Raw genomic sequence first — 17,007 nt, forward strand, 5'->3', positions numbered from 1 at the left:
CTTGAGAGCTCAGCATGCCTGTTCAAAGCAATGCTTTAGTGGCCAGGGCCAAACTACTAGCTCTGTTAAATATCACCTTAACTTTCACCAAATGAACCTCTTGTTCCAAGTATGGGGGGCTGACTAAACTGGTGATAGGGAAGATAAATGTTACTCACCTAGGTTTCCAAAGGATACAGAAACCCTCCCTTCTGCGATTGAGAGCTGTTTTGCTCATTCAAATAAGAACCCTTCTCCACTTTTAAGCTCTGGGCAGACTAACACAAACCGACTTAAATTATATCAATCCTATAGCAGCTTGCACTAGGGAGCAGGTAATATGCCTTGAAACAAAGAGGACTTGAGCTAAGTTTTATCCAGAACAGCGAGGGGAGAAAACGTGTGCCTTGAAACACAAGCAACAGCAATTTAGCCCAAACATATCCATTATTAGTGGTAGTGTAAGAGTGATGCTGTAGCCATGATGGCTAATCAGACCTGATGAAGAACAGCTGGCACTTGAAATTTTGTCTAATTCTACCCCAACTAAAAGCTGCCACTCCAAGAAATCCTTGCCCAGTGGATATAAATAGGTCAGTTGTCCACGACCTTAGATTCAGCTGGGTTTGCCATGGATGCTCCCAAGACCGTGAGGCAGCTTCCAACTGTCTTGCAAGACAATTTCCCTACTCTTCACTGACTCAGGTGGACAGAAAGCTATTTTGTGTGGATTCAAACTGAAGAGATGAGGTGGCACTGCCTCTGCTGCACAGCCAACACCAGCTCTAGGGAAGAGGAGAGCAGCAGCCCCTCACAGGGTGATGAGCTGTACTTCGTTCTACCAGAAAATGAAGGGTCAGGACCTGGAATTAAAAAGGGGGAAGAGCAGAGCGTGTTGCTGCCTGGATGGCCATTTCCCCTTCCAATTCTTTTTATAAAACTTAGTGGGGAAGGGAAATCAACCCTTACTAACCTCATCAGTAGTCTCAGAACTTTCCAAAGATCAGACACCTTGCTAGAGATCTCCAGGCCTGGATCCAGTTGATAGCACCAGGTTAGTGGCTCTCAACAGTTTTTTATCCCAGACTTGCGAGACTGCTCAGAAAATGCCAACTCCTATGTTCTTACACTTTTTTGACTACAGAAAAATAATAGAGCAGTTTTTCTGTTGTAAAGAACTCAGAAAGGCCATAAGCCCAGAGATTTCAAATAGAAATCCACAGTTATCTTGTGAATCATGTTTGTAAAGCTAACCATACTAACACTTCCTGCTTCACCTTTGAAAGGATCCCTGCTTGAGAATCACTGTACTAAATGGTCAAGTGCTGCAGGAAAGTATGCCTACTGACAAACCCTACTAGACTGCTGGCCTCTTTTACATCAGTGTAAAACTATCAACTTTTAGTCTTACCTTGATCCTAGGCAAGCTGTTTGGGAAAATTATGCTGGCACACATCCATGAGGGCCCAGTGGGGGACTGCATGCTTAGGGGCAACCAACACGGGTTCATCAGTGGCAGGTCCTGTCAGACCAACCTGGTGGCCTATGATCAGATTACCAGATCATTAGATGCAGGGGTAACAGCGGACATAGTCTTCCTGGACTTCCGGAAGGACCCCGTTCTCATTAAGAAACTGGGGGCTGTGGTGTAGACGCCCACACAGTCAATTGGGTTGCCAACTGGCCGGAGGGCCGCACCCAGAGGGCAGTGGTGGATGGGTCATTTTCGACCTGGAGGGACATGGGCAGTGTGGGCCCCCAGGGCTCAGTCCTCAGGCCCGCACTGTTCAACATCTTCATCAGTGATTTGGATGAGGGGGTAAAAAGCACCTGTTCAAATTCACTGATGACACTAAGATGTGGGCACACTAGAAGGAAGCATCAGGCTTTAATCAGACCTAGACAGGCTACAGGGGTGGGCGTATGTGAATAGGACGGGATTCAACACAGACAAGTGCAAGGTGATGCACCTCGGGAGGAACGACCGGCACCACACCTATGGGTTGGGGAACTCCCCTCTTGTCAGCACGGAGGTGGAAAAGGATCTTGGAGTCATCACTGACTCCAAGATGAACATGGGCCGGCAGTGTGGGGATGCAGTCAGGAAGGCCGACCGCACCTTGTCATGCATCCACAGATGCATCTCGAGCAGGTCCAGGGAGGTGATCCTCCCCCTCTATGCGGCACGGGTCAGGCCGCAGCTGGAGTACTGCGTCCAGTTCTGGGCACCGCACTTCAAGAGGGACGTGGACAACATGGAGAGGGTCCAGAGGAGCCCACTCGCATGATCAGGGGACAGCAGGGCAGGCCCTATGAGGACAGGCGACGGGCCCTGAACCTGTTCAGCCTCCACAAGAGAAGGCTGAGGGGGGATCTAGTGGCCTGTTATAAAGTAGTCAGGGGGGATCAGCGGGCATTGGGGGAGTCCCTGTTCCCCCGAGCACCGCCAGGAGTGACCAGGAATAACGGTCACAAACTGGCAGAGGGCAGGTTTAGGCTAGATATCAGGAGCCGCTACTTCACTGTCAGGGCGGCTAGGGTCTGGAACCAACTTCCAAGAGAAGTGGTGCAGGCTCCTGACCCGGGGGTGTTTAAGAGGAGGTTGGATGAACATCTTGCTGGGGTCGTTTGACCCCAGTGTTATTTCCTGCCATGTTGGGAGGGGGGGCAGGGTCAGACTAGATGATCTACTCAGGTCCCTTCCAACCCTACTAACTATGAAACTAAAATGGCTATCCCTTCCTCTTGTACCATGGTTCAAAATGTTTAATTTAGATTGCTTTTAGCCTTCGGAGGCTGTTACTTTGATCAATATCAGGATCTTGTTCCACAGTAATTCTGGGCCACTTCTGGAGCCCTTAACCCCTGGACTGTCTGTACGTTAATACCCTGAAGTGGCATTAAAGCACTCGGGGCTCATGTGATCTCTTTTATTAGACCAACGATTTTTGCAAAAAAATGTCTTTAATTGCAAGCTTTCAGGCACAAACACTCTTCATCAGGCATCAGAGAAAAGACTATAAAAGTTATCCTAGGTAGCGGTGTTAAGCACTCATTATGTAGCTCAAACTGACACCACTCCAGGGCAGGTTTCTCTCTGATCTACACTACCCAGCTCCTGTTCCACTAAAGTGTGGCCACTCCTCGCAGATGTTGCTCCCCAGGCTGAAGACCTCCAGTACCCCACGAGGTCTCTCACCTCTGCTAGTAGGGGAGGGATAGATGCTTGTCCTGGCTCACCAGGTCTCCAGTGGCAACTCACAGCTACAGCTCCTAGTCCCGCCCCTGGTCACCAGGCCTCCAGTGGCAACTCACAGCTATGCAGGTAGAAGGAAAACTCCTGAATTAAGCATGTGACTGCTTCAAACTGTAAGCCAGCACTAACACCGATCAACAGTCGTGCAGCTCACACCAGAATGTGCAATAAAACCCTCAGTCTTCTTGCAAGCAACTCTCCCTATGCCTCTGAAACCCCTTCTTCCCTACCAGTTTGATCTCCAGCTGGCCCACTTCCTAGAAGGGGAAACTGGTTCTGCAAGGGTTTCTGGTTTTCATGACAGCCTTATCAACTGCTTTATCTTGTCAGACAACATGAACACTGCAAAATGTGGTTCCAAGACGGAGCCAGGTGTTTTGTGATACTACAAATTAGTGACATCTCGGTAGCTCTGCTTCACTCATGTAGCAGAAAACCTAAGTTGCACACAGTAACTTGATACAATACAAAGAGCTTAAGATCAAGGCTGCCAAGGCAAGCAACCTTCAACTCAGGTCTTTGCCACACGTGAGTGAGTTTCTGGATCGCACACTTACTTCAGCAGGATTCTTGCCTCGCCCGGTCCCTGGGATGAAGAGTACTTCCAGCAGCTAATTGCTGCCTTACGTTTCTCTTCATTCTCTACAGCACTTGTTTACTGCACGGCTGTCAAATTCAATCCGAAAGCAATGGAGCTCTTTTCCCTGTGGGTTTTGCTATTAGGCCTATCACCAGCCAGCCTGCTTCATAAACAAAGCACTTATTTTTACCACACCCCCATGAGAGGAGGCCAGGTTATCCCTACGCTACAGCTTCTGCACATCATTTTCATGAGGGTTTGTCTGTTTGGGGTTTTTTTTTAAGTCTAGAAAATCACATACGACCATGCTCCTCCTCAACAGTTTTGACACCTCCAGAGGCATTACATGGATTCCCACCGGCAGCAGAGATGAATCACCAGTGGATTTCAGATATGCGACAACTTCCAGGGGTCACAGACTTCCATCCATCCTCTCCCCTCCCCCAAGATCTGGCCCCTTCCCCTCTAACCTGCTCCAGTCTCCACTTCACAGCCCGTGGAGATGTTATCTCCTTGCCCAGTAAGTGCTGTTCTTCTTGGTCCATTGCTCATCCCCGCATCCACTTGTCCATTCTGTCCACACTTGCTCCTCCATCCAACTTCAGTGCCACTCCAGCTTCCCTGTCCCCCACTATACCCCACCTAACTAATAGCTGCCCTCCCAGACTTTTAATCCACTGTCAATACCCTGTCCTGGGCTCTTTTTCCTACCAGTACACATCTCCTTATACCCCCGCTCCATCACCATCAATTCCCAGGCCCCTTGCCCTGTTCCACCTTGTCTGACCTACCAGTAGTGTGCAACTAGAGTCTGGACACATTCCTCTACCCTCCTGACTAATGCCTGGGGCCAGTTCTTGTCCTTTCTGCATTATTCAGGTGGCTTCTCCCTCCATACTGTGAGAAGAACAGAGAGGCCACTAGCAGCACAGGAGAGAAAGGCTATTGTTCCAGTGACTGTGACCAGGAAAGTACAGCTTTGCACTGCCGATCACCAGGAGTTAAAAGCCTACAGGGCAAAGGTTTCAGCACCAAACCTTTGGAATTTGTTCTAAGAATATCCCGTAATGGATGGAACACCAATACAATCTAATGAATCAAGGAAAGCTGTACAACGGTACAACAAAACCTGGCACACAAGATTGGGAAGTTACACTGTAATTACGAAGATAATTTGTCAGCAAACTGTAAGGTAAGCAATGACATGTGCTCACTGGAAACATTTCTGATGCATACTGAAGGGTAGGACAGAAACGCTGTTATTGTGTGTTTAACCCTGCACACTCCCTGCTGCTGGCCAGGCTGATCACCTGGCTGATGGCATGGATAAAGGCTACACAGTTTGTACTCACTGGACAGTTGCTGTATGCTCAGTCGAACTGCACTGGTAGGACCCAACAGGCCACACACTTGTCGCTGCAGCACGCTCTGCAGGGATGGGGCAGGTGCCGTCCCATCCCACAGCACATGAGGAAACTGAGTGGAGGAGAATGAAAAGCTCTAGAGATATTTTTAGCTGTTAAATCCTAGCGAGTCTCTACAGATCTTGTGCAAACTTCACTGCGTATCCCCCCCCAACCCTTCTAACTTGGGTCGGTTTCCAAGAGAGGAGCACAGAAGGTACGTCCGACACCCAGGCCACCAGCCCCGTGTCAAGTTCTTGCTCCAAAGGAGAGAAGCTGCCAAACCTTTCCAAGGATTATGTGAACTGCCAGCCTCCTTCTCAGGATTAGCTGAACCATTTCACTTGGAAGTTTCTAACTATTTCAACCTGACAGAACCTCTGCACGGTTGAAGTCCAAGGTAAAGCAAGCAGGGGCTTCTCAAATGGAAGGTGCCGGCACAAAGGCCACCTTCCAGCCTCATCTCTGGGCCTAGGTTACTCAGTCATGCACTCTACTTTGAATTTTCAGGAAGGAAACTTCTGCCTTCTGCTGCCAGGACAGGCTAGTCCAGCCACAGGAAGGCTGACAATACTTATGTCATTACCCAAGTTGAATGGTTTCTAAATCTGCATAAGAATCGGACTCCTAATTAAGCACATAGCCTGATTAGCCAGATCACCAAGGCTACACTGTGGAATTTAGCAGACAGCTTTTGCTGTGGTACTGCAGAGCCCAATATAATGGGATCCTCCACCTCTATTATTCACCACTGCAACCTGATTTAGAACAGGGGAGGCCAACCCACAGCACAAGTGGCTCAGGCAGCTTGTGTGGCACACAGGCAGCACAGTGGCAGATAGGGCAGGGAGCAGAAGCTAGAGCTGCAGATCAGACAGGGGAAGGGGATCCGAGCAGCATTTGAGGAGGTTGGTGGAGCTAATTTGTAGCACGCCTGCCAAAATGGTTGGCCCCCCCCACTGATTTAGAGGGTGGTGCATTTTCAGTGACAGCTCAAGTCAAGCAGGCTGTTTCGTGCACTTGATGCAGTCAGGCTTAGCAAGTACCAGTGGTGATGGTCATGGATACATCCAGCAGCCCATGGCACAATGAGGCACAGAACCATTTACTGCTCAATCTTGCATTGTGCTCTCAGGTTAAAATGACACCATCTAAACAGTAGTCTGAGGAAGATCGTTACATTCAGTTCAGTCTTAATTCTGGCCAGAAAGATTGTACCTGTATATCAGGAAACCGCCTCTCCTTGCAGATAAAGAAGATGCAGCAGGAACATCACCTGTGAGAACAGTCTGCCAGAAAAATGAACAGCATTGGACAGTTATCTTAAAGTGCCACAAGACTGAATGATTTTAAATCTACGGTATCTACAGCATACAAGGTCCCTAACTTCTAAGGGAAACTTAAGTGAGGCATCTTCAAAGGTGATCTGCAAAAGTAATGGGCTTTTCCCTCCTCTTGAGGAAGCAGCCAAAGGTGGCTGAGTTTCCCTGTGTGATGTTCTCTTTCACATATTATTGCTTTGATATGCCACGCTATGGTGGCAGAGACAGGATCCCTTGTGCTGTAGCTTTACAACTCGGTAGGCCTGGCTGGACTTTTAGCCTTGACAGACTCCTGTGACCTCGGGCAAGTCTGTTTCCCATATGTAAAATGCAGATACTTCACCCCCATAAGGGTGGCAACGATAATTTCTTAAGGTCTAGAGCCATCACTCTTTACTGCAGTGATGATGAGCTCTAGAAGTACTTGGATATTCATTCTGTGGGCCCCCACCCCGGCATAGTATTAATGCATTTACATGAAAATCAACCTAACTAAAGATCTTTCACACTCAGAGATCCTTCCCCTTGCAAATCATTTGACATCAGGTATAATGATAAATTGTCAACTGTCAGCAGTCTCCTCCATGGCCAACCACACCTGTAGTTCTACTAAAACCAAGCGGGGATTATTGCTTGTAAGAAAAGCGGAGTCTCTCGGCCAATACGAAGCCCTTGCTGTTAAGCAGAGCTACAAAATGAAGCACTGCTTTCACTGCCAGGGAGCACTGCATTGGAGAAGGCTGGTTTCATACAAGCAGTGGAAGGACGTGGTTTAACTTTGAACCTGTTAAACAGTTAAGCCTTGCGTAACACTGTGCCAGGACTAACAGCAGCAGAGGGAATGAGGAGGCTAGCATTTCTAGTAACGAGGCCACGTCATTATGCTGCAATCCTGACTTGCCTAGTCCAGGTCTGTACTGAAGCCCCCAGGCAATGTCACTAGTTACATTATCAAAACCCTGTGCTGTAATTCAGCAGCAAGCCATGACTCTGTTCTCTAGCAGGTGTGGGGGGTAACTCCACTGCAGGTATAAATTTGGACTGCAACAGTTGCAATTTCTTTACCTCTTTTTTGAATCCTAAATTAGAAGTTTGATCATCTTTACACCTGTGTCCTTTTCCATCAGTCAAATCATTACTGCTCTGCATTTAAAGAATACAGATGCCAAGCTCCAGAGTACTCTTCAGTCTAAGCATCACAAACCCTGCTGAAGGAGCATGAGTTGCAGGAGATGGGTTCAGGTGACCTCAGGGTTAAACGCATTATTTTTCTAGTGAAAAATATTTTAGAAGTAAAGATTGATAAATGCAGACCATATTCTCTAACACAACATCATCCTTTCCAAGTAGAAGGAATGAGGTTAAGAGAAACAGAAAACCCTTGAAGTGTTACTTTTCCATCTTACTTTATTTCATGTTTTTCTAGAAAAACTCCTCCATGATTCCACAAATTTAACAAAAAGTTTAAAATTCAGGACAGAAACAATCCTGTAACTTATTACAAACATGATTTTTTTTTTCCTTTTTTTTAAATCTTGGATTAGTCTTGGGCCAGATGAATTTCTTACAGCTGAACGAAGAACTCATTTCCCCAACACAACTTTTAATATCCTCAAAAAAACAAGGTATTTAATACCTTGGTTTTAGGCAGAATACAATTTTAAAAATCTAGACGTTGAAGTACTTATACTTTCCTTAGGAGTGCAAACTCATCTCTTTAGTTCTTGATGACTATTCCGTGCCCCACAACAGCAATACCCATCCTTTTCAATCTCTTTAAAAGTAATAAAAAAGGTGCACAACGGTTGTCTAGTGTTGACACTACCATGTCCGCTACACTAGCGAGTGCCAGGCACCTGAAATGACAAAGGAAGCTTCTTGTGAGTACCTCAACTGTGCTATAGTGCATGCGAAGCCATTGGTGGCCGTTGAACAGAGCATGTGAAGTCAACTGAACCGATAGCAATGTTGGCCTCTGCTTACAGAGGTTATGATGGGGCTCCATAAAGGAAGATTTAATGTTTTTCCATCAAAATAAGCTCAAGATCTCTGACAAGAACCGCTCCTTGGTTGTCGCATCATAGTTTTGTACTAGTTCTGATGCTATTACCATGGAGAGCAGGATAATAACTGGCAGCTACATCATTGCACTTCCATATATTCAGGCCAACTACAGCAAAGCCAGTCTTACTACCATTGTGTCCAACGTTCTTCCTAACTGGCATTTTGTGGTCTAGACACAACCGTTCTATCCATTTCTACACTAAATGACAGTAATCAAAGCCTCAAGGCTTTATACACATCAGACCAAGACAACAGGAAAGCGTTTTTAACCCCTTTTGCCCTCTTATGCAAAGGTCAAGGACAAAGGAAAAGCTGTGTCCTAATCTCACATCCACATTACTCAAAACAATGAGACTCTGAAAGCCTTCAGATTAATCATTTGTACATGACCTAAATAACAAGCTGAAGGACATTTAAGTAAACTAGAGTTTTGTCCATTTTCCTCAGAAAAATCAGTATGGCTAAGAAGTCAATTTTGGAAAGACAACTGTGGTTTGTTTTGTTTTTTTTTTGTCTGTTTTCTGTTTTTTGGGGATTTTTTTCTCTTTTTTTTGTTTTTTTGTTTTTTAAACAATGCAAGTTATGATGCATCCTCATACAGATTTGAAGTGGTGCTAACATTAGCATTATCAACATTTCCTTCCTATTTTACAATTATCCATCCATGCTCCCAAGAGAGACACAAGAACAAACACTTTATCCACAAATACCTGTACAGGGCATGTTCAGAACACCACTCAGTCAGCCTACTAGAGAATCTACAATGGGACTTTTCGTATAGGTAACTAGAAGAGGACACAAAGGTTGGGAGGCCCAAGATTTGACCAATTTTGTCCTCGTTGGCAGAGTCATTCCTCCTGTGGTCCCCAATCCCGCTGTACCCCCACCCCTCCCCACCCCCTCAACAAACAATAAATCTGTAAAACACCTAAGTACTTAGGAGAACCTTTTAGTAACAAACCAGCATGTGCATACAATGTAAGGAATATTTCTATTTCAGGTTTCCAAGGAGAGTATTATAAAGTCTAAAAAATCCGTGTGTAAAATACCTTTTATAAAAACAAACAAAATTCCCAAATTAATATTTGTAAAATCTCACAAGTCAAATCCAGGACCGGGCATAGCAGTGGCCATTGGGGGTCACCCAAGGCACTTCCACAGGGCACTGCTACATTCAAGAACATCCTCAAGTCTCTTGCTCCTTGGAACCATTTTAGGAGCATTATGAAGACAGGGAAAGAGGAGAGATGCGTCTCTGGTCCCTTGTGCTGTAGCTTTAGAAGCCACTTATACTTCCAGGACAAAATACTGAACGTGTGGGTGCGTGCTATGGATGAAGCGGATTTAGGTGATACGGAAGAAACAGAGGCAAGTAATCTAGGGAGAAGAGAGGTGGTGAAAGATCCAGGGACCTTCCATACATCCCAATCAGTCAACACTGATGCTATTACTGCTCTGGGGAGGTAAAGGCTTCACCCGTCACATTCCCTTCCCTGGAGGATCTGGATCTGGGCTTCGAATACCTCTTCACATACCTAAGAAATTTGTCTTGGGAGGGGTTTCTTTTTGTTTTGTTTTTATATTATGCAACATGACAAAACTCACTCCCTCCATCAAAGTCTGAACAAATACTACATCTAGAGCTTAAACATACTCACTAAGCCCTAAACAGCACAAAGGATCTGCAGAGTTAAAAAGCTAAATCTGTTGCATATTGTGGCGTGACTTCCTCCAGTTAAGCCATATGCAGTTGCAGAGCTTGAGGTGGTACTGCAGCTCCCTCCTTTTCCAGCAATCCTCAACCTTGCTGAAGCGCGTTCTTGAGCAGGGTTTCGATCCAGACTTGGAATCGTCCATCAGGAAAGAAAAAAAAAAAAACAGCTAAAAAAAAATCACTGTCAACATGACAGGGCACAGGCCTGGCATGAGTTTGGTGTTTATAGAAAGACATGTGAAAGATGGTACAAACAGACAAAAATCAAAGGGAATCAGGTCAACATGACCCAACTCAAACAACCTTATCATCGTATTGCCGCTTCAATCGATTAGTTGCAACATTTCCATGATAAAGAAAGGGGTAATCCAAAACAAGGGACTGGAATTCAACGCTGACTGGTGGGACAGCACACAGAGGGAGCTCTCAAACTGTATTTCATACCTCAATGAGGTCCCACAAGAGACTTTAAAAAAGAGCTGGAAAGTCCATTTGTTTGTATAGGGTTATTCTGACCAGTAGCTTCCTTCTCAGTGCTATGCCAGCAGCCTATTTACATTTGGCAAAAGCTTAAATATTCATTGGAAAAGCAAAATCATTCTCTCTTACAATACTGAATTTAGTAGATAAGAGTTTAACACAGTTTTGATTACAGTTGTGGGACCTCCTCTGCTCCCTGCTAACACACAGACAGCATTTGGAAGTTAATACTAGTTTCACTAGGAACGTAAAATATTCTGGATTAGTGTTTTCTATTTCCTGCCCTTTTTTCGCGCAGGCAAAATCTTTACTTTTTTTTTTGTTTTTTTTGTTTTGTTTTTTTACAAGCATGTCCCAAGACAAAACACTCCCTTGTTTTGGTTTCCCCCAGAATACAGCCACTATTATAGGGGCCACTGTAGGAAAATTCATCCTTGAGAACACAGAACAAAAACCAATGACTTATTTTGGCAAAGTTATTCAAACACTGAAAAAATGAAAGACAGATAAGTCCCATCAGAGCACAAAATGCTTTGAAGATTGCTGTTCAGCTTTCATCTGCTAAAAATTGTCCACAAGAGGCATTTTAACAAACAAACAAACAAGTCAAATCTTAGTAAATCCCCTCCCCTGCCATGGCCGTTAAAAAAAACATAACAGAAAAACACACCCTTAAAATCTTAAGACCCAACTAGGCCCTTCTTATACATACAGTACATACATATATATATAATATATATATATATATATAATATATATATATATATATAAAATATACAGCTTACAGTTTTGTAGTCCTATTACAGTTAAAGCAGACTGAAAGGAGTGAGACTTTGTTTAGGAGCTTGGATCAATAAACAAGAGGTCTCAAAACCCCAGTGGGAGACAGCAGATTCGGGAGCCTCTTCAAAGAGCACAAACTGTCTCTCCAGGAAGCTGAAACACAGAATAAGGCCCTGTACTCTCTGCATATGGAACGATGCCTTGTAGGGATCAGGAACCAAGTTAGAGACAATACTTTGTACCAAACCACTACAGAGCTTGCAAGTGATCCAAAGTGGCATCTCTCCACTTCCTCTGCAATAGACCAACAGGACCCCTTGGGAAGCCTTCTGTCATAAGTCATATGGCTAGCTTTGTAAAAGCCAATCTTGTCTACACAGCATGAACAATTCTCCACAGAGCTGGGGGAAACCTGACTCGCTTGAGCCTCTCTGCCAGCAGGCTGGTCCCTAGATTTAGTGAAGAAACCACCATCCAAATTTCTTCAGATCTCAGAGACACCTGGAAATGTGTTCTTAAACACAGTTTCTTGAAGTGAAACCAAAAAAGTCACTTTGTGCAGCTGGGAGCAGCACGTCTCTTGCGCTACTTAGTACCTGTGCCCAAGCGTACTTATGAAGCTAGGGAGGACAGACAGCGATATGGGTACTTGTTTGAAGACTACAAGAAAGTGCAGCTGGCTGTGCATTCATAGAGCATGGCTGTTCTCTAAGGCAGTGCTTCGGGTGAATCAAGAGAGTAAGAAGGCCTAGTTCCATGGGTTTATTTCCTGGTACCAAGAGATGGGATTTCTGGTTTCAAAAGCAGCCCATTTCCGAGACTAAGCGTCATGTTGCCACTGCTTCCAAGTAACTCTGCAGCTTACGGACGGTCGTTTCATCCAAGGAGAAAAGGTCAAAGTCAAAAGTTGTGTTGGTAACATTAAAATGCCCAGTTTCCTCAATGAGATTTACAATCTAGAGGAGAGAGGAGATGTTAGACGAGTTCACAGGCAGACCAAAGCACTGGAAAGGATGGTTGTGAGCCACTGAACCCCCTCTCTTGCCCTTATGAACTAAACAAATTTCAAAGGCTCCCTTTTGACGAGGAAAGGGCCCAGCTACAAATACACATATTGATTCGTTCAGTTCGAAAGAAGCACGGACACACCACTTCCCTTCTAAACCATCCCAAATTAGTTACCTCTTTTCTGGGGACTCAGAGGAGCTCAAGTAAAGTATGGCTCTATATCAGACAAGGTAAAAAGGGTCTTGAAACCTACATTTTAACCGCCCCCCCCCCCTTTTTTTTTTTTAATAAAAGTGCTCACTTGCTGCATTCCTGGATTATTCCTATTTAAAATCAGCAGAAGTCACTGCCTTACTGTATACTGCAACTGAAATTACAGGTTCCCCACAAAGGTTAGGGGTCTGATTTAGATTCTAGATGCCAGCTAAGTCACAAGGAAACAGACAGCAGCCTATCACAAAGCTGACAGGGGATGTCTACCTGTTGCAGCACATTGCGCTCACGTAGTGCCATCAGCCGTCTGTGAAGCTCCACCAATTCGTCAGTATAAGCCTAAGAAAGATGGATAAAGAGAAATAAAAAAAAATGACAAACTTGATGCATTTCCATCATTGCTGGCAAAATGTCATTTCCTCAGTGAGGACAGAAAGTTTCAGATGCCCAAGATCACCTCCCAAATTTAATTTTTTAATATTTACATATTTGTAAAGAATTAGACCCAACTGCTAGGACACACTAGGACCCCCAGAAAGCAGATTCTTTGCCGATAAGGCTGCCTCAACATTTCTCGTGCGCATATCTGCAAACCTGAGCTCCTCTGGGAAATAATTTCATAGATTTCATAGATAATTTCATAACGACAACGCAAAGGAAGGATTCAAGAGAAACCACAGTGCAACAATCTGAAACTTCACCTGGGGAGAAGCGTCACTCCCAGAACACACACTTCTCTGGACTGAGAATGTTTCTGTACTACTATCTGAGACCCTACTAGCCTGCTGCCAAACTCGCAACTTCAGATTCATCCAAAGTGGCTGGCACAAAGCGGAAAAGAAAATGGTTTGCAGTCTGATCTGAGAGCCCCATCTTGTGATTCTTAGCAATCCTAGCTAGTGGGCTCCATGAGAAAGGTATTAATTAATAATTTCAATTAAAAGGATTTCTCCATGGAAGGATCAGGGCAGAGAAGAACTTGGCACATGAACATCAGCCAGCTGAAATGAGCTTTTTGTTTAAAGAACACACACTGTTTAAGTTGCCCTCAAGGAGAGAAAGAAGGGAGTTACACCGAGATAAACAGAGCTTTCAGTGGAGAGTGCAAAGCTCGGCACAGCACAGTAAAGTAAATGAACTGAAATTCTGAAGCATTCTGGTAAAGATCAAACAGATCTTGTTAATAAAGTCACCCTCAGAGCACCTCTGACAACAAGTGCCTTCAAAAGAACAGACAAACCCACGTGATTTTCTCCGAGAGGCTGAAGGTAGAAAGGATATGGGATTCATTTCTTTATCACAAAGAACTTCATTTTCCTAAGTCAACATTTTTCCGATATTAGCATCTCTGTGTCTGAGCTCAAATTGTTGCAATCTGAATGGACAAGAACTCAACCCAAGCACTTGTTTTCATGAAAAGTGTTCCCCTCTCTGCATGAACAAATTACCTTGTCATATGTTCCCTTCTTCAGGATCTTTTCTGGCTTGTTGCAGGATTCTGGACTCTTTCTTCCAGATGCCTGAGGAACAACAAACACACACATAGTGGTTTGTGACCAAAAATAGTTCAGGCAAGATGGAACTTTAATGGTTTGGGTGCATGGCAGCCCATGGAAGGAAATCCTCTGGCTGACCTGGACAATGGAGAAGAGGAGCTCTGCAGTGAGCTGCATCCAGTAGTCCATGGCACCATGGACAGAACAATGCTGCAGGAATTGAGGGCAGTGGAGGCAAGAGGGGAAAAGGAAACATTTCTCCATCATTAAGCACTGGAAAAATACAAAACACTTTCTGCCTTGCTTGATTTGAACAAAAGGGTGATCTGTAACCTCAGCAGCTCTACAGTGTACTGCAGCATCTTTCAGTTTTGGATAAAGAAGTGAACCACGTAATATGAAAAAGTTTAAAGCCCTTGATGAATAATGCCCTGGTACCTGCAAACTGGCACAAACCAATCTCATTCCTGATCATCAAGATGCCTGTCAAAAAAAAAATCACATTAAGAGAGATGACTGAAAGATTATCATAATCTGTTCCTAGAAGCAGTGCCAAATTGTTCTTCAGAGTAGGTTTTCTAGCACTTTGTTTTCACTAGTTTGGGTTGGGTCTTCTCACTAACAAACTGAACTACCATAATTAGGATATCACTTACAAGTTGCTTCTGGTTTTCACACTACACTTTCCACACATCAGGTTTGTTTTTATTACTCCTAATGGAACACCAAAAGTTTCCTTCTCATCTTGATATGAAACCCTACAGCTAACTAAAAACAGTCTTCTTTAGTTATCATATAAAATCTGTAGTACAGTGCCAGAGATTCATTGATAAGGGCATAAAAATTAGTTTACTGCTCTTTCACAAATTCTATTAGATTTCTTGCCATTCTGCTGGCAAGATGCTTCAAATACAAGGTGCTTTTCTAAATGCCAAAGAGGCAGCAAGGCGATTTTCAGTCCAAATATGTGACTGACATTTCTGGATACCTGACAATATTGTTTACTCTCCACTATCACCGTAATTCTCAGAGCATGAATGACTTCCAAGAAGCCATATTATATTCTGTTAAAAGAGATCCTGGCCAACACATCACTCACTCTGAAATACTTTTTCAGGTCCTGCTACAAGTAATCTGATTGCTGCAGTTAAAAGGCTGTACTAACAAGTTATTTACAGATTCTAGTTTGCTTACACTGTATATTGTAAGATTGCTCTGTGAAAAGCACATTATCTGGACTGCCGAGCCACTGAGATTTGCAGGGCGTCCGCAGGCAGTCACAGCAACAGAAACTCAAAGTGACTAGATTAAGTGGATGGTGTTCCTTGAACTTAAAAAGCGTAACCCTCCAGTTCTTCCACAAGCAAAGCTCCCAGGGCATTCAGTGAGAACCTCGAACATTTAGCTTCGGCAGATGCAGGCCAAAACCAACAATGGACCATTGCGTTGACACCCACATTACAAATACCTTATTATTAGCTGGGGGCAGCTTCTGACTGGGAGGGGGTTCTCGACTTGGCAGGCAGGAATCTGCACTGTTATCACTGTCACTGTCACTAAGACTCAGTCTGAAAAAAAGAACAGCACAGAATCAACATCACTAGTTAATGCCAAACAAATCTACAGCTTGCTTTTCTGGTTAATTAAGAAGTGAAATATATGAATTAAAAGAACTCTTAATTGGATGCAAGAGAATCCCAAGAAAACATGGTTTCAGTACGCTCACACTCCAAATTACAAGCCAAATGTTCCAAATTACATCTTATTATTGCATGTGCTTCCACACAGAAGTTCAATGGCTGTATACAAGCAACATAACCCGCTTTGTAATGAATGAAGAGGAAGATTTTGAAATTCCCATTTGAGGTGATGACCTGAAGGTGCACCACCACAAACTTCAACTGTATTTAAAATACAGACTGTTGAAGAAATTAGATTTGGAAAAGCATAACTCAATGGGAACAGTGTGGAAGTAATAACAGCAGAAACTAAAGCAAAGAAGTGAATTCTGTAGTGGATATAGGACCCCATTTAAAACCTACAGCTACTGCCGGGGAGGCAAGTGCTTGATTTCAAGTGACCAACATGAAATGCCAGATGTTGACCATGGCAGCATCTGAAGAAATAAGTACGAAACCCAATGATTTCCATTCTCTAAAGTCAGAAACAGCTGTTGGCCTAATCCCATGGGAGAGAGTCAAATCAACTCTCAATGAGCCCTAGCATTTGGCTGCATATTGGTAGCCTGAAATAAGAGTGTGAACAGATATCCTTACAGTCTTGATAGTTCTGTAACCTCTGAATCAGAGGTGTCAAACTCCTTCAATGAACAGGGATGAACTTCACATTCCATTAAGATTTGAGGCAGGGTAGTATACAAACCCATGAGACTACAAATCTCAAGCAATTCCCATACATGTGCTCCCACAGTAAATATTTACCACTGCTCCTATATAATCTATTAATCATCTTCACATTCAGCAATGCTACATCAAAAAAATGCTTCTGTTCAAAACCATGTTTCTACTTTTTGTCTCTCTCTTCCATCCTCCTTTCTCTTTTCCTCTCACCCTTTGTTTCCATGAGTCTCTTTTTTCCCTTCTTTAGTTGTCTGATCCATTTCTGAACACCTAGTCTGCTGCATACTTAGCTCCTACCCCCTACTGCATCCCATCTGCTAAATTAATCATCAGTGAAACAGTCAATGCC

General features: G+C 44.1%; 1 protein-coding gene across 7 annotated transcripts in view; it reads right to left on the reverse strand.

Annotated features, from left to right (window-relative positions):
- Window positions 1-7,927: 7,927 nt before the first annotated feature.
- Window positions 7,928-17,007, reverse strand: part of MLLT1 (MLLT1 super elongation complex subunit) — a 46,341-nt gene continuing 37,261 nt past the window's right edge. For 4 of the 7 annotated variants that reach the window (XM_090027560.1, XM_090027556.1, XM_090027555.1 and 1 more), the window contains 5 exons: window positions 15,767-15,866; window positions 14,437-14,508; window positions 14,251-14,322; window positions 13,070-13,141; window positions 7,928-12,537 (listed from right to left, as the gene is read on the reverse strand). In XM_090027560.1, the coding sequence (XP_089883686.1) occupies window positions 12,409-12,537; window positions 13,070-13,141; window positions 14,251-14,322; window positions 14,437-14,508; window positions 15,767-15,866 (445 nt within the window). In that variant the 3' untranslated portion in view covers window positions 7,928-12,408. The remainder of the gene's footprint in view (window positions 12,538-13,069; window positions 13,142-14,250; window positions 14,323-14,436; window positions 14,509-15,766; window positions 15,867-17,007) is intronic. The other 3 variants (XM_090027561.1, XM_090027558.1, XM_090027557.1) reach the window with 1 other exon arrangement.

The sequence above is a fragment of the Crocodylus siamensis genome, chromosome 14, assembly GCF_052110815.1.
Source record: "Crocodylus siamensis isolate JL-2025a chromosome 14, ASM5211081v1, whole genome shotgun sequence".
Classification (NCBI taxonomy): domain Eukaryota; kingdom Metazoa; phylum Chordata; order Crocodylia; family Crocodylidae; genus Crocodylus; species Crocodylus siamensis.